We start from the raw sequence: 18409 nt of genomic DNA on the forward strand, positions 1-18409 counted from the left end.
TAATTGTGAAAAGATCAAATTGAATGGATGAATATAAAACAAAACCAGTTCGATACTGGAGCGAGTGTTTTGCGCGCCCCTTTATTTTGGATGAAGACGATAATCATTTCATAGCAGCACGATTATTCGTTTAAACCTAATCCGAAGCAGCATGCTTTCTGTTGCGATCAGTCAGTTAACCCTAAAAAAAAAAAAAACAATACGTGAAACATTGGACGTGTTTGTTCTAAACAAGCAACGAAACTGCCACTTATTGGCAGTGCCGTCGTTTTGCCAGTTTTAAACGAATCCATAAAAATAACAACCAGCTTTTCGAAGGTAGTTCAAAGGTGGTAGCCAAACAATGCATAGCAGCAAAAGAAGCTTTACGGCCCCGGGAGCAGCGTGTATGTACGAGCAACTAAGAATCTAAACCGTTTTACAATACGCAACATCGGAGTTTTAATCAGTCCGCTTACAGAATGTAATGTACTATTTTAAGCCCCGGTCATGTTATAAGGCAATGAAACGTACACAAAAAAAAGCAAGCAAAAGTAGTGTTATTTGCTAATGAAACGGATCAGTAGATACTTTGAATCTCTTCAGTACTCCTTCAGGTAGCAAATGCGGCAGTGCGCTCCATAAGGGTAGAGACGAACGAGGCGCCTGGACACTGAATAACGAATCATATCATGGACATGACGTAACGATAAAATCTCTCTTGTACTTTGATTTTGTGTACTTTTACACTCCTTCTTCTGCTCCGTGTGTGATCTTATCCTATGTACTTCCTGTGTTCGGTTGCGTTTTTTGTTTGGTTAGTTAATATCCTTTCCCTGCACCACGGCCAAAGGAGAGGTTGTGAAGTGGGGAGGTTTGTTTTTAGAACATGTTCAATTGAACATGTTTGGCCCATACTGTGGATGGATAACGATCGCCAAATTCCTGTTGCACGAAGCCTAGAAACACATCCAGAGCCACATGTGGCGGTGTGTTGCTTGTTATTAGTCTTAAACTGGGTACACATGAAGGAAATACGACAAAAATGGAAGCTTAGCTGCTTGACAGATTTTATTTACAGTTGCGAAAAATTCTCTGTACAGCGAGGGAGCCCCAGTACAGTGGAAAAAGCGTTGATAATACATAAATAACTGTTCGCATAATAACTTAAGTTAACCGACCAGACACTACAACACACACCTCAACGTTTGTTAACTGTAAAGTCATTCTCTTGCAAACATTTTTCGCTAATCGTCGCCTTTAAAATGAAGAAGTTTTGGGTACACAAAATAAGCTTTTTCCAGGAAAGATGCAACCCTGCAATGCTTAATAATGAAAGGCAAAGTGCGAGTTGGTGAAGGATTAGAAAGCGGACAGTAAACGGATGTGCTATAATTGTTGTACTAATTTGTTTTTAGAACAGCACTTAGTGGACGGTGCATGCACCAGGGTTGAACTTGCACGGGGTCACACGGCTTAACGCAGCGCTTTGGTGGCAACATGTGGTGCGAGGATGTGTATGTAGTATTTGGTAAGGGTTAAAGCAGCAACAACTGTGTACAGCGATCAGGAGGACTTGCGAGTAACTTGTGGACGAGTAAAATCAGAAAGACTTAAGCGTGAAAAGGATAGAGCTTTTTTATATACAAATTTTATTTCCCACGTGTCCCCGGGTGTCACGTAAAGAGACGACGGTATAGAACTCTTCAGATCGGATGCCTCGTAGGGGAGGCAACGCTACTACTACTAACATTCCATTTCTGCTGTACTAAAACAAAGACTTAACGAACGCAAAAGCCACTTTGCACACTAAACATAATTAGTACTGTTACGCTTGGTGCGCACTGCCCTTGACAGGGGATGCGCGGCACAGTTCTGTTCTCCCCATTCCGGATGCGCTCCCGTGTTACGTTGTGACAGGGACGCTGATTTCACCGCAGAGAGCGCTTCTATTTCCCGAAAAACGTGGCTCAGTTTTCATCTCTTTCTGCGTGATCGTTTTGAGTGCAAATTCCTTGTTGATGTTACGCGATTAAGCATTAAGTTCCTAAAGAAAAAAAAAAAACAGAGATACGAATCCCGCTGGGTTTTCGTTTGTTCAGCTACGACTTCAATAATGTTGCCCCGTGCGGACTTTGGCCACGGTACGTCCGCTTCCTAAACTGCGACTGATAAAGGAACCGCATGGGTTTTGAAGCACGAATGGTCACAATTGGTGCCACCGGGTCACCGGGATTGGTGACCTGTTTCAAAAGCGAGAGTACTTAGGGCAAAGCAAAGAAAAAACACAAAAATACGGTACAAAAAAAAAAACAAAACGAACAAATATCGCAAACAAACAAACAAAAACAAGAATAACACAACGCAAAACAAAATCACCACACACACACACACACGTAAAGTGAATCTCTCTTTATATAATCTCTCGATGGTGTTCGCCGCGATCCAGGGGTATCGGCCGTAGCGCAATGATAACAATATTTTAGAACATTTCTAACTTAGATTCGGTTTATTCGATATGTATGTTTGTGTGTGTGTGTGATGTGTGTATGTAAAAATGTATGTGCGTAAATACATGCCCAATAGCCTGACGGGGGAGGGACGCGCGTTGTTTGCTTTTAGCACACAATTGGTAACCGAAAGCAACATTAAGCCCCGGTAGGAGGAGGAGGGGAGGCAGAAAAATAAAATAAATCATAATATAATAATAATAATGAAGAAAAAAAAAACACGATCCGTCGTCTTACGTCATCCATCGTCCAAACAATGCGAGTAGTTGTTGATTTGTTAAAATGTCGGTACTGTGAACAAAGCAAAACAGAAAAAAAGGCAAAAACTATTGCAAAACAATATATATATTTAACAAAACAAAAAAAATGCTATTAAATACACAAAACTGTAAAGTGGAGAGGAGACAAACAAAGTGTATCAGTTGACATTAAAACACAAAAAAAAATAAACAACCAGTAAAGATAGCGGAAAAGCAACCAGCGTTGATGTTTTAAGGGGCAGTATGTGTACCTTTATTATTACCATAAATATACATTATATACATACAAATACAATTACATGTACGAATAAAGTGAAGCTAAATATTTTTAAAGCAAAACTTAACAGAAGAAAGATCACAATCACAAACGTGGTCCGGCTGGGGAGGGGGGAACCCGTTTGTCGCGTGTGTAACCCTGCACCTCCAGGATGGGGTTTGGGAACGTGGTTGGTGGTGTGGCAGTAGTTTGGTTGGTTGTCCTCAACACTTTTAGAAAACGGACAGAAACATTAAAATGATCCGAAACCTGTGTGTGTGTGGTAAGGTTTGTTTTGTTATGTTTTTTTCGTGTTCTGTTTCCATGTTTCCATGTGGTTAAATGGTGCGAGAAGCGAGAAGAAATTAGTCATAACAGGAGGGTGAACGAATCTAGCGACAAAGGGGCGGCAGGGACACACAATACCGAAATCTGTAAATGAATGTGAAATTGATGGACAGAACATAGGAAAGAACGTTACTTAAATGCGAATTGGAAAATAGGGCATGGAAAGACCGGTTGGATTGGAGAAAGATTGTAACGATTGGGTGCAATCGTTAATTGAGCAAAAAAAAGAAAGAAAACAAACGGATGGAAATAGGAAATTCAACTAATACAATAATTTTATTATGTGGTCTATGAATGTGATCTATATTTAAAAAATCGAGAAAAAAAGGAAAAAGTAACAGCAAAAAACCTAGTACTGAATAAGTAGATGTTATTTTTAAGAGCGGCAATTCAAACAGCAGATAACAGAGGAGCAAGGGTGGGGGAGAACACACTCCCCGCTCCCCGAAACACACAACAAAACAAGGATAGTGGATGAACAGAGCTAAACATGAACGACAAAAACGGGCGGAGTTGAATATAAAAAAGTGTAATACACACTCACACACACACACACACACACCCAGCCGACGCAGCACGCAGCGGTGCGTGTAATGGGCGAACCTTCTATATCATACTAACAAACTTACCATTTATCATCAACAGTTGACGGGTTTTACATTTCAAAGGTGTTAGGTGTAGAACAACGCGGCCGATATGTGTGTAAATTGGTGAACCAGGCTTTAGCGAGAGAGCAAGAGAGAGAGAGAGACGGAGGCGGAGACAGAGCAAACAAAAACGAACAATAGCGAAGCAAACAAAGCAACCTATGCAGTAACAAAACGATGTAAACTAAACAAAATGGGATGAAACAACAGCAACAGCAACAAAACAAACATATTAAATAATCTGGTTATACGAGATGCAGCTTGCTGAATAGCATTTAATAATCTCAATAAACTCGTTCATTGTGTAACTGAAAAGCAGCCAAGCATATTTTAGTGCGTTCTATCCGTTTACTTATTTTAGTTTTTTTTTGGTTACACATGCTCGTTTATCTCATTTTTATGGCAATACATTTTAGTTAAGCTAATGAAAGTCTTCTATACCGCTCCGCAATATTGCGGCCTTTCTGGCGGACGCATCAACGACTCCATTTTGTAGGCTACCAAACCTCCTCTGTCCATGTGGTTGATCTTAAACGGAGCTTATGAGCTTTCTGATCGTCCGGTGTCATTCTCATGGCGTGACTGGCACACTGCAGCTGGGCGAGTCTAATTCACTGTATAACAGTGAGTTCGTCGCTGCACAACAATGAGTTCACCGTTGTATAACAGTGAGTTGGTCGTTGCATAGCAGTGAGCTAGTCGCTGTATAACAATGAATTAGTGGTCGTATAACAGTGAGCTTGTGGAGCACCCCTTTCACACATACCAAACCAAATAACCCCCTCTGAGTGTCTTTCTCTCGAATGCGGCTAAAAGGATACCGTCAGTTCCGGAACAGAGTCTTTGGTGTCCTGATTGGACAAAGAGGTTTGTATGTTGAGTACTGGAAGTATATAAGATAGTCTCTAGTTCCAGCTTCGAAGCGGCCCGGTGGTGTACGGTACCGGTCTTCACATGATAGGACCAGTCATGGCCTGCTGTAGGATTCCTCTGAATCGTTCCAGGGCGCCACTGAATCTCAATTTGAACTTACCACACCTCCATGTACAGTCATCCGGTGTCATTCTCATGACATGATCAGCCCACCGGAAGCCTGACGAGTCGAATACCGCTGTATGACAGTGAGTTTCTCGTATAGCTCGTAGAGCTCTAGAGACTATCCAGCTATGGGTAGATAAAGCTAAAGAAAGCCAGGAATGGCAGGCCTATCGAGGTTGTTCTACAGGTAAAGATCGGTTGGCAACGAAAATCCTAGCGCGTATCTCAACATCACTACTGTAATAGTCGGTTAAGCCAAGGTAAGTTAAGAAAATAAAGAAAAGTAATCGAATTTAATATAAGGATAAACTGTAGTGCAGCGTGAAATAGATTCACGAATTCTCAAAGAGTCATAAATCCCGGAAAATTTACGTCTTTTCAAAGATTCATCATCCAGTTGCTCATAATTCCTTAGCGATTCATGAGTGTTTGAGCATTTATGAGGAGGACTGTAAATACATATGACTCTTCGGAAAAGACACAACACTCGGAAACTATTCAGCTTCCGTTATGAATAGCAATATTAACAACACTATTCTACAACGAAACGTAAACAAATAAACATATCGCCCCTAGTGTGATTATACACACGCCCGATGTGTATGTGCGTGAGCTCTCGGCGCTAAAAAGCTGATAGCAAACATAATTTGTTCGTTTTCATGAAACACCATGCGTGCACCGTCGTTCGTTACACATACGGGCAAGTAGAACGTGGGGGTAATGGCGTTAGTGAAATAGGATTGCAAAGAGGATCAGTTTAACACACGCTCTCACACAGCGCCCCAACTCTCCCGCATGTGTCTGATGGAACTAACCGGCGTGTGGACGGGGTTCATATATATGGATCACTGCGTGAGCTATTTTCGACCTCGGAGCATCTTGATTGAAACAACGAAGGCGCACGTTATGCAATCGGGGCGGGGAACGTTTAGAAATATTGGTCAATGACGACCGATGGAAATGGTTTGTGTTGGGGGGTGAATTTTGTTGACCAATTGGCCACCCAATTAATCGATACACTTGAGGTGAAAGAAAGGAGCGGGGGTGGGGGAATTTAAACATTCGTGATACACAACGCTAAGAAAGATCATTCTTTCTCATTATTACCAAGCAGACACTACATCTCCCCGGTTTGATGAAATATAGGTAATATGGACAGTTTTGTCATTTATTTGTACCTTAAGTATATAGACAGTGGATAGCGAGACAAGTTGGGCGTGTTAGATTTCTTTAGTTGTGTTATCGGTTGTACTTGCAAATGTCAGCAAAGTTGCAATCAAAATGGGTTACACCTTATCTTTGCACATATAACTCGCAACGATCCGTGTTTTTTTTTTGTTGTTGTTATATTTTGTTCTTCATTTTCCAATCAAAAACAATCTATTTTTCTCTAAGTTTAGCATATGATTTACGCAACTGTACGCTTTTGTTATACATGCCGCCATCCCCCCTAATCATGTTTCTCAAACAAAATGTTCCATTTGACGGGTTTCTGTATCCAAGCACGCAGCTACGCAGTTGCACGTCAGTACTTAAGCGAACGACGTGAGAGACTCTTCTTCATGTAATTAAACTTCATAGCCTACTACGATTACTCAAACCGCGATGCATGATACAAAACTTCTCTTTCCGTTTGTGGTTTTGATACAATTTCCGTTGGGAAACAATCGGTTCGACAAGCCATGTTTAAGGGGGCGGGGGTGTTGTGTCAGTTTGCAACCATAAGGAGATACATGCAAGAAGGATTTGCTTTTTTTTTCTTTTCTTTTCATTTTCATGGGTTAATGCACGCCAAAAAGTAGTGTTACGTTCTATTTCATACAATCGCTGTTGTATGTGTTTTTTTTTGTATTACACATTTGTTTGACTAAATTTAATAATCCTTTTGTAGCCTTTTTGCCTAATGAAAAAACAAAACGGACTAATGTTGATTCTTTTTGTTTTGTCGCGACTATTTTCCTCTTCGTACCTTTACATTTCATCTGTTTCAATTTCAGTGCTACCGTTATAGTTAATAAAGTAAGGCCTGTGGAGCCATTTTCGCAATAATACCTCTTACGTTGTTAATCAGACCGCGCGCCTAAGATGAATGGTGATGAGAAGGGCATGAAGATGGAAAACAATAAAATAAAGTACGGCGAAATCCTATCGCTCGCTTGAGGAGTTCATATGCTACCTAGCATTTCCACGTTTGGGAGGATAGGTAGCACACCCTAACGCTAAAAACAATAAAACTTATGAAACTAAAACGAAAAAGAACGAAGAATACGATACATGTTTTAACATAGTTCGTTGTGTTACTATACAAAAAAAAATCTATACGTAAATCCTTGTTACGAAATAAAGAGAAAATAAAAGGCTTGAAGGGCGCCCTCCAGTCAAACCGTTCAAGAAATAAGAACGCTTCCCGGGCTCATTAAAGTGTTGTCAACTAAATCGAACGAACAAAGGGAAAAACCATTGCAACGCTTACAATCCGATTCTTACCGCACTAATGTTGAACATCGAGCTTTTTTTTTCTTCTTAGGTATTGTAAACAAACGTATTACACATAAATTATCCATTATCCACCATATATATGACTTCCTTCAGGCTCGACTCATTCTTTATCCTTAAAATCGAATTTCCGTGCACTCTTAAATTTATCTCACTACCATTGCCTAAACCTTTTGTGTGAGTAGTATGTCTCTTTGCCATCTTCACGGGCCGTGTGTGTGTGTTTTCCTTTTGGGGGGGGGATTTTAAATGTGCATAACGAACCTTAAACATAACGAACTGCAAGCGCTGTCTCGTATATGAATGCATGTGTTGTCATGTGTGTATGTGTGTGGGAAAAGCTGTACTAATTTATTTGTGTTTGTGTTGTGTGTATGTTAATGAAAGAAAAATTCACCTAACTTACTAATTTAATTTACACTACATTAAAGTTACGTCTCAGGTTCAGTTAGTGTAAAAAGTAAAAAAAACCACCTGTCTAAGAGCTGCGGAACGGAAGCAAATCCCTATAACCCCGGGGTGTACCGGTAAACGCTTACGAATTGCTTTATCCCTTCGAATGATAGTTTCCGTACGATGAGGATTGATGCGCATTGCTCCCGTACTGATTCCACTGGGACGATGAGGCGGCGGCGGCGCCAGCGGCAGACCCATCCGCCCCACCATTGCTACCGTTCGGTGCGAGCAGATCGTTCAGGTTGGACTGCAAAATACGATAACGAGAAATGGTAAATAAGCATTGATTGTTACACGGCACTGGTCCACTTTACAGTCAGATGAGGTAGAAATGAAGTACAAAAACAAAAACAATAAAAAACAAGATTTTGGATGAAAAATGTCTTCGTATGTTGCAAGGAAAGCGCATTCTTTAAGCCCAGTCTACCCCAGTACACAGTGTGAGAGAGCCAGAGCAGAGAGAACAGAGGAAGCAGCCACCATTTTTTTTCTTGAACCCTCATACTTCCCTATCCACACGTATAATATGATCGTTAAAGAATAGAAAACAGTTTGTTAAGAAGCATGAGCCTTTTCCTTAATCACACTTTTAGCTAAACAAAACAACCTTATGTAAATGGTATGAGTCGGTAAGGGGTTCGCTTAATGTCAATGGCAAAACAAAGTTAATGCTAATATACTAATGCTCGGATACGGATTTCGATGCTGTTACGCGAACCAATGAAATAAAAAGGATATATATATCACAATGCACAAATTAGGCAAAACAGAAACCAAACAAACATTAAGATACTGGTAGGCACAACATGATCCTTACCTTTCCACTGTCACGGTGGACAGGAAGAAAGTTGGAGTCAGGTTGACACACATGTTCATTGGTGTGGTTGATGGTGGTGTGTGCGTACAGTTTTTACATTTCACATATTCTCTCATTTTGTTCTTTTTTCGTTTTCTTTGCTCCTTCTTCTTCGACTCAGATAAGAAATCGGTAGTCAAGCATCCTTTCATTCATTTAATAGGCTTCACGAAATCAGTGCGACAGATCGCGATCGTACGATTGGAAGCGAGATGAATATGATGTGTGAAGGTTGTTTTATACGCTGACTGACTGTAGAGAGAGAGAGCCTGTGTACGGGATGGCGATGATCGTGACGATGACCATGATGATGGTGATATGGGATGATACGAAGCGATTACGGTTGGTGTGCGTGCTCGTGCTCAGGCTGATTAATGGAACGCTCGGTCTGACGAAGACTCATGACGAACAGTTGTATGAACAAAACATAACATTACAATGGAGGGAGGAGGGTTGTTTTAAACATTGCCGAGTGTGCATTAGCTTATGTGTGTTTCTATGCTCTAACCTTCATTACTTTAACCGGGGTCCGCGCGTTTGTCGCGAAAACCCCACCCCACACGTGCAACATGTTTCGTCACTACTGATCGAGGGATCCGGGAAAAAAGGAAAGATAAGGACGAGCTCTGAGCAGCATTTATTACTTTTTGTTTGTTCCGTCACTCCCTCCCTCTATCTCTATCTCTCTCTTTCTCTCTCGCTCTCCCCTCTCTTTCGTGATTTAAAAAACGAATCGCAATCAGCGAATGCAATCATGTAAACACACCGCATCTACATCTAAAGTAAACACACACTAAAGTACGCTTCCATTCGCCGTCGGATTCGGTGGTGGATAGGATCATTCATTCGCATTCAGTCAGTCAGTGTGTGTGGGGCTGTGTTACACTATATCTAATCCTCGGGAGGGGGAGTGGGCACAGTCAAAGCACTATGCGCGCGTTTGCCTTCCTTCAGTGGCGTTAATGATCCTAAATGCACAGCAACATAGAATGGACATTGTAGTACGCGCGTAAAATTTAACGTCATTTAACGGTAACGGTAAAGCTGACATGTTTGAATGCACATACAAACGATTGTAGTGCGAATGATTCAATATACCAGAGAGTTTTAATATTTTTCTACCGATTATTGCACCTTTTGGGCAGCGTTGTATGTACATCCAAGCATTATTGGTCAGCTGTTTTGGAAAGGAGCGAAACGCGGAGCGTGTAATTTATTTAATCGAACAACTCACCTGCCACCATAAGTACCAGGATTCGGAGCTGCCCGATTTCGGGTAGCTATTGTTCCATTGCTGCGATTGCCCTCCTTGTGTGTTCCATCCCGAACCATTATTATATCCTGTAAAACAACCCACAAAATGCACAGATAAGCAAACAGCAAACAAACAAATTGTAGCATATAATTAAAAGTACTCATAACATGAAAAAGTAAAATAAAAAGTGATTTATCTAATACAGTGTTGCACAAAACAAAACAACACAACACATTGTTGGCTGAGTCTAAATCAAAGCTAAGAGACACGCCGATCTTCTATTGCTTTTGCAGCGAATTTCGTCTTAGGTGTGTGTGTGCTGCTTTCCTCGCTTTTATCTCTATTAGAAATTCCACAGAAGTTCCACATAAGTTCGATAGAATAATTCACTCCTTCGGGAATGAAGTAGCACAAGTTCGATGTGTAAGCATTTCAATAGTTGACAAATTAGATTGATAGGTAGCATTACTAGCATGCCCAACACAGTATATGGGTAAATTAAAGTCGAGAAAATCCCTAAATGGGTTTTAAAGGAGCCAACACTTACCCCGCCGATCACGACGACGTGCATCATATCGATTACTGGAATGATCCTGCTGCTGCTGATTATAACCACGGTTGGAATATCCGCGATCATTGTAATATCTATTCAAAACAAAACAATTGCACCGATTAGTATCATCACACTCATGCTAGTTTTTCCCTTTTAGTTTGTCGTTCTTACCCTCCACCGCCACCGCCGCTGTTACGGTTCCATGAATCGTACCGGTTTCCACCGGAACCGTAGCTTCCTCCACGATGATGATGATCGTCGCGGCGGCCGTACCCATTTCCACTACGGTAATCCCCGGAACGATGATGTCCATACTGACCAACACTGTCGTTGGGTTTGTTTCCGTAGCGGTTGTATCCGCCACTGCCACCGCCGGCATTGTTGCCGTACCGATTCTTGCCGTACTGTTGCCCTCCACCTTGCGGACGGTTGTGATTCCAGCGCGAGGTGTAGTTACTGTTGGCGTTGTTATTATGCTTCTGTCGGTTCGACTGATTAGCACGGTTTCTTCGTGGTGGCAGCAATTTACGACCCTCCTCGTTCATCTTCTTGATCATTTCCTGTGCTTCCGTTTCCGCGAGCTCGGTAAATACAATTTCCGTGTACCAGTTTTGTACTAGCGATGGTACAAAAATGTTTGCTACAGACGCGAAACAAAACCAATATGATGATCAGTACAATGTAACAATCCTCATCGTGCTGTACTTACCCTTCATTGTGTTAAGAGTCGTTTCAGGTACTTCCTTGCCGTATTTGGCAACTTTTAATTCATACCGTCGGTTGTATTCCTCCAGGTTCGGTACCACCGCCACCGCACGGCGTGTCTTAAATCCTCCGAATCCTTTCAAACGTCGCTTTTGCTCCGATGCAAATACATTCGTCTGGAATAGAACAATTCGATGCGTAATTAGTTTGGTGATGGGTTGGAACAAATCTCATTATTTCGTCACACATACCTGATCGATGAGGATGTGTCTCCGGCGTTTGCAAGCTATCTCGATTAACCGTGCCATGTTTCGTGACAGTTGCTCCACCACTTTTTGCCACTGTGGAGTATTCGAAGGATCCCGCTCCTTGCCCAACACCTAGATTAAGAACAGTAGAATGGTAAGCAACAATTCTCAGATGCATCCAAAGTTCAGCTCACCTTCATATTCTGTAGCAAACTATCGATACTCAGTAAAGTAAACGAACTGTCTGGATTTTCCTTCAGATAGTTTTGTACCCATGTGGTTTTGCCACTTCCGGGAAGTCCAATCATCATTACAAGCTGTAATGAAAAGCGAAAACAGTACAAAAACAATACTTTCATGCACCAAACGGTTCCGAGGGGATGAACTTACCTCGCAACTATCCCTAGTCGATGGTCCCTTCAAACCGTCGACAACGCAAGCTTCATTCTCCTTGACGAAGCTGTTCAGGAATTTAAACTCCTCGTCAAAAGGTACTTTTTCAGCAACTGGTTCATCGGTTGAGGTTGTCGTGTTTTCCGCTTCCTCCATCTGTACAACTTCCTCCACCTTGCCGGTATCCTCCGATTTTGTTTCTTCCTTTGGAACAGAATCGTCGCCTTCCTTCGCATCGTCTTCCCTTCCTTCCTCCTTGGTAGCGCTTGAGTCGCTAGTTTGTTTTGCATCTTTGTCGCCCGTTTCGGTTGCCGGCGGTGTGACTGTAGCGGCAGCTTTCTTCACCGTCAACGGAAAACCATCCTCCACCGTGCCAAAGTTTACTTTGAACGATAGGTTTTTAGCGTATACATGCGGGAAAAGAGCGCGGCCATTTAACGCTTCCTTTTCGAATTCGAACGCTGGCCCTTGTCGTATACGGTTAACCGTAAACTGCATTTCACATGGCGATGCTTCCATATCCAAGTAAACGCCCACGACGTCATTCTTCCCGTACGCTACACCGTACTGCTCAAAGTTGCCACCGGCTACCTTCTTTCCGCAGCTAGAATATCCGTACGAATGATCCGTTTCGCCAAGCTGCCGTTCGTTTTGCACCAAAGTTGACCAGCCTATTCGCATTTCCGGTGTAGATGATTCGCCTTCCGGCACCAGCGGTGATTTGGTAGCGGGTTGCAACTCGTCCGCTACTAATACTTCATAGAACACCCTCCCGCCAGTGACACCGCGGCTAGCACGAACTCCAGCCCACACTAGGCCAAATATACCGTCCGAAAGAGGTTTTGCCGATAGCAAATCTTTATGATCGATGGTTAAATTCAAATCGGAATCATCTGTAATAAGAGAATGGAACAATGTAATCTGTACGCAATGTAATGTGATCGTGTTGCTTACACCAGCTTAGTGTGAACGTATCATCGGCTTCTGCGGACAGCTGTGGTTCCACTTCTTCCGTCACGAACTCAACCATATTATTCTGGGCTTGTTGCTGAGCGTTTGGCTTCTTTTCGGTTTTCGTTGCTCCGGCCTTTGATGTATCGCTTGTAACAGTTTCCGCAGCGTTTGTTGAAGCCGATGCAGGTTTAGCATCCGATTCGCTTGTTTCGGCAGCCTTGGAAGGTTCTTCTTCAGCTTTACCCTGCTGATTATCTTCCTTTGAGTCTTGCTCTGTTCCGGGCTGGGTGGAAAGTTTTTCTGTCTCCAACGCGTCCGTCGATTCAGGCGTGGGCAAAGTAACCTCCTTTTCGACTGCTTCACTCTTTTCAACCATTTCAGCTGGTGCAATTGATTCCGCTTCTTCAACTTCCATTGCGGATGATGCAACTGCTGCCGGTACCGGTTCCAGTAGTTCCGGTTCTTCGACAGGTTCCTCATATGATAGAGCTGGAGGTGCTTCGACGACAGGTGCCATAGTGTAGCTATCGTCGGGCGTAAGCTGAGTTGGTTCAGGCGTAGGTTCTGCTAATCGGTGCTCTGTCGCTTCCAACACTGGCTCCGGTTCCTCCTCTTGTACCGATGCAAGACATGGTGCTTCGCTGGTAAGTCGCTGAGGAGACGGTGATTTTGTCATCGAACGCGATCGGCCCCGCTTGCGTGCGCTTCCCATTAGCGAACCGTGTGGATTGTCCGCGGAGCTGTTGGGCGGTGACGGCGATCGTGTCATGGAACGTCTGGTGCTTCGTCGCCGAACCGGTGTATCCACCCGCTTGCCTAAAATCAAAAATATTATTAAATATTCAACTCACTAGACATTTTTTTTTTCGTCCGCTGTCGCTCGTATTTTCATTCTTGCATTTGACGCTTTTGAAACAAATACAGTCATTAAAGTAAAGAAGAGCATAAACATATCACAACAAAAAGTTCATTACTCCAAACGCTACGATGAATTGTTTACAAGTTGTTCGATTTCCTGTTCCCGCAATATTCGTACATACCGCGGAATGAGCACACCGTTTGCCTACTTGCCACCAACAAAAAAAAAAATGGACCGTGTTTACGCACACTTTCTCCGGCGTCGAAAAACAGACACGACGGCGCTTTAAAAACGTGCGCTAGTGTGAGTGTGGAGTAAGTGCGAGCGAGAAAGGCGATTGGACGCGCAAGCGGGAACGAGTAACTTTTTCCCTTCACAAACAAAATGGCGCGCTATCCGCACTCACAGCTCTGATTACACACCAGGGAGCGAGAAATCGCGCTGAATATATTAGCTATCGATCCAAATCCGACAACACAAATGCACTCACTTGACATGGACAAATCCTCTATCGTCTGCTCTTGGGGTAGCGGCTCAGCAACTAGCACATTTTGCTGCTGTAGTTGCTGCTGCTGCTGCTGCTGTTGCAGAAGTTGTTGCTGTTGAATAAAAAGTTGCTGCTGGGCGTGCAACTGCTGCTGCGCTTGCAATTGCTGCTGCGCTTGCAGCTGTTGTTGCAGCAGCAACTGTTGTTGATGTTGCTGCTGCTGCTGTGCCAGATACTGTTGTTGGCTGGTCAGGTCGACGTTGGCGGCTGCGTTGGTTTCGCGTTCGATCGCTTCCTTCAAGCGCTCCAATAGCACCGCTTTCACGCCTTTGGTATCCAAATTTCTCGCCGCAAGCTCGGCCTTTAGGTCGGCCACCTTGAGTTTGGCAAGATCCATTGCTGGGCGTCTTTGTTCACGCGAATACTCGACACTGCACGGAAAACGAGGGAAAAGACACTCTCACGGGCGAAAAACTTGGCGCAGAAAATCTTGTTCGCAAAATTCCAAACCACGCACACTGATCAAAGTGTGTAGAACTGAACTTTTGTCTATTTTTTTATGACAGCCCCTCAATGACGTCTGTCAGGAAGGAGTGTGGACAAATGCACAAAATAAGCCCATAGTTCGTACTGGGAGGCGCGGCGAATGAAGCCAAAATTCAAATTTTGGCTGCGTCCGTCCCACAGCAACGGCTCGAAGGGGGTAATCCACTTGTTAATTGTAATAATGTTTAGCTGATCTCGTTTTCACTTTTAAGCATCTGTTCTTTCGATGTGCTATATTTTATTAACCGCCGTATTGCGTGCTAATATAATTTGCTTCAATATTTCATTTAAATCATGCAACATTGATAGAGTTTGCGCACAGCATTTCTACTTCTTTGATGCTGTATTCCATATTGTTGTTAAAAGAAGGGGCACCTGGGCATCCCAGTGGATTTCCCAGAGTCCTAAAAATAGACTATTGCAGAATCTATCAGAGAATTGGTCTCGATAGGAGAAGCTTGCCAGTAAAGTGTTATGTATAGCGCATAAGATTTTAAACGTATATGTATAAAATCTTATGTATAGCGCATAAGATTTTAAACAACTATATAATCGTATAGCTCGTAGAGCACTAGGTACTTTCCGCGACATTTATCACACCAGTGGACCGACACATGTCGAAGATCGTATACTTTACGTTGACATACATAAAACGAAACGCATATCGAAAACGAAGTTGAATAAAGATGCACAAAATGGTCACACACGTAAAAAAAACTCATACGGGCAGAAATGTTAGTTTGTAAATATACCAAAAGCTTTATTAAAGCTTCAATTAACCTGTAACTGTGATTGCGCAAAACGAGCACGAGGAAGTGGAAGCAAAACAGTTCAATTGTGCCTATAAGACGACGCTTCTCGCAGCCAAACTAAGGACAAACTATCTAAAGGAACATAGAAAAAAACACAATGTGCACCTCGCAAACTCTGGTCTAAAATGTAAAAAAACGAAATAAAAAAAAACACACTATACGTACATGTACTTGACACGTATGTTTCTTTACTACTACTCTGTCTGACTACTGTTTTGTTTCGGCAAGCTGGGCTATGGCACACGGTTAGTAACGGGTCTCACCACTAGTGATTATCTCAACGATTTATTATTTGTTATTTGAAGCAAAATATAATTCATTGTTATTGTTAATTTTCCTACGGTTGCGTTTTTTTTTTTACTTCTTTATATCTAGTGCACTTCAGTTAAGCGTCTATTCGATTCGTGTGTATTATTTGGTAAGCTAAGAGATATAGCTAAGAGAATTGGTATTTTGTTCTTGTTTTTTTTTTTTTGAGGGGGGAGGTGTGTGTTTGTGTGTGTATATATATGAAATACTGTCGTAAGAATAATATTCCCGAACCAAATGCTCATCATGCAATGTTTTGTCCACCTTCCCGTACAACCCCCATTTCGTGTCCCACTATCATGTCGATTGCTTGTTGCATACGCGCGATACGTTTTAAATTTCATATATAAGTATTTAGAGTGGAATGTAGCGCTTCCGCACCGCAGAGGCTGGTTTTTTTGTTGGATACGGAGGGGGGCAATGGGGCGCCCCAAAAAAAACGGACACGAACCGTTACGTTTCCGGTTTCCCATTTTGTCTCGATTGCCTAAAGTGTCTGCTTTCCTGTTGGCCATTTGTAATTTGTCCTTTTCGCCGTTAACCCTTGCACATCGCTGCAGCTGTATGTACAGTATTATTCCTCATCCTTTTTTTTTGTTTGTATAGCTGTGTGTCGTGTGTCATGCTGTTTTGTTTGGGTGTGCAATTACTCGATTCATGTCCGTCCGCAAATTTGCTGGCTTTTTCATATAATATCAATAATATAACGAGTTTCGGATCGCGCGTCCTCGTCCGCCTTGATCATTTGCCTTGAGTTTAAGCGTGCCGTCATAATAATCGCAATGGTCGTCTCTAGTCGCGCTCTAGTGGCCGGTATTTGCACCGGCTTTTCACATCACTTTACACTTTTCCTTCAGTGTGCCGCTCCCTTCGCCGGCCGGTGCCGGCTCCTTCCCCTCCTTCCCTTTGTCCTTCTCTTTCGTTTGCTTTTCCTTGTCTTTGTCCTTCTCTTTGCCCTTTTCCTTTTCCCGTTGCATCTGTTTTTCCTTCTTCTCCTTCAGCAGCTTTTCCTCCTTTGCCTGCTCTTTCATCATTTTCTTTTTGTTCTTCTTTTTGTTCTTCCCATCGAGCTGCAGTGATACGTTTCGGTTCTTTTCCATATTGAGTAGTTCCTGTCGATGAGAAAAGTTTCAAGTTAAACCAAACGAATGCCTGGTGTCGAGCTTTTCGGCTAGTCTCGTTTCGCTTCGTGGTACCATTTACCTGAAACAGTTCGGTAACATTGTGGTTTTCTTTGGCAGACGTTTCCATGAACGAGACGCCCCAGGTAGCGGCTTCCGTTTGACCTTCGATGTTGGTCACCTCCCGTAAGTCTTCACTTTCATCACATTTGTTGCCGACCAGCATTACAGGTATCTGGGATATTTCTTCGCCCTGCAAAAATGGGATACGGGCTAGAGTACTGCAGCATGCCCCAGCAAGGTGCGTTGGTCCACCGCAGTAGCCCTGTTTCTTACCTTTAGCTCCCGGATTAAGCTCCAAATTGGTCGGAGCTCCTCAAGGCTCTGTTTCGAACAGACGGAGTACACCAGTATGAATGCGTGACCCTTCGTGATGGACAGCCGCTGCATTGCCGGAAACTGATGCGAACCGGTCGTGTCGGTGATTTGCAGTGTGCATATGTTTTTATTGCAGCTTATCACCTGGAAATGCACAACATGGAATCAGTGACAGTGCACATCGACAGACTGTCTACCAGCAACTGTGTGCCGGCTCGGAGCAGGTGCTGCTTCCGCTCCCTTACCTGCCGATACGTGTCCTCGATGGTGGGGATGTAGCTTTCACGGAATGTTCCCTTGATGAATCGCAGTACCAGCGAGCTTTTGCCAACACCTCCGGCACCGAACACCACCTTCAAGGATGCGCACATCCGTCCAAGCGAGTCGGAACATGAAACGGAAAGGAACACACGCACACCCCCCCCCCCACACACACACACACACACACAAACAAACACACAACATTTGCTCTTAGTACATATGCGAACTAGGCACTTAAGGTATTGCATGCAATCAGAAAGACCGAACCAAAAACGAAAAGATAAACCGAAATGCTTTAAACATTGCCTCTAGGTGCACCTCGCAGGACAGGAACGTTCCATGCCGCGCCTGCACACCTTAAAGGGGGTGGGGACGGGCGGCATTGAGAACGCTACCCAGTGAGGACCACTAAGGTTGGTGGGTGGCTGGTGGATGAGGGAGGCCAGAACACGGAAAATGGATGGGGACGGGGAATTTATACATTACGGGCCGTACCACTCGGTAGTCATTGCTTTGCTCGGGCATTTTGATGTTTTGTAAAATTTTCTTGTTATTCCTATCCATTTCGCCCATCTTGGTGGATTTGTTTGTTGATTCGTTCGTTCGTTCGTTGGATTTGTAACAAACAAAAGGGTAGTTGTTGCTTGTTTGTTGCTCTTTCGTGGGGGGGAGCTGGCTACTA

General features: G+C 43.2%; 2 protein-coding genes across 2 annotated transcripts; both read right to left on the reverse strand.

Moving 5' to 3' along the window:
• Positions 1-8081: 8081 nt before the first annotated feature.
• Positions 8082-14697, reverse strand: LOC128711643 (heterogeneous nuclear ribonucleoprotein U-like protein 2). Its single transcript, XM_053806526.1, has 10 exons — positions 14304-14697; positions 12955-13770; positions 11998-12893; positions 11802-11924; positions 11611-11739; positions 11364-11535; positions 10826-11294; positions 10649-10746; positions 10081-10187; positions 8082-8237 (listed from the first exon to the last, which is right to left on the reverse strand). Exons 1-10 carry the CDS (start codon positions 14695-14697, stop codon positions 8082-8084), a joined length of 3360 nt encoding a protein of 1119 aa, XP_053662501.1.
• Positions 14698-16797: 2100 nt separating this feature from the next.
• Positions 16798-18300, reverse strand: LOC128713688 (GTP-binding protein Di-Ras2). The gene is made up of 5 exons (XM_053808552.1): positions 18223-18300; positions 17712-17819; positions 17425-17610; positions 17171-17341; positions 16798-17079 (listed from the first exon to the last, which is right to left on the reverse strand). Exons 1-5 carry the CDS (start codon positions 18298-18300, stop codon positions 16798-16800), a joined length of 825 nt encoding a protein of 274 aa, XP_053664527.1.
• Positions 18301-18409: the final 109 nt, after the last annotated feature.

This window comes from Anopheles marshallii, chromosome 3 (genome assembly GCF_943734725.1).
Source record: "Anopheles marshallii chromosome 3, idAnoMarsDA_429_01, whole genome shotgun sequence".
In the NCBI taxonomy this organism is placed as follows: Eukaryota; Metazoa; Arthropoda; class Insecta; order Diptera; family Culicidae; genus Anopheles; species Anopheles marshallii.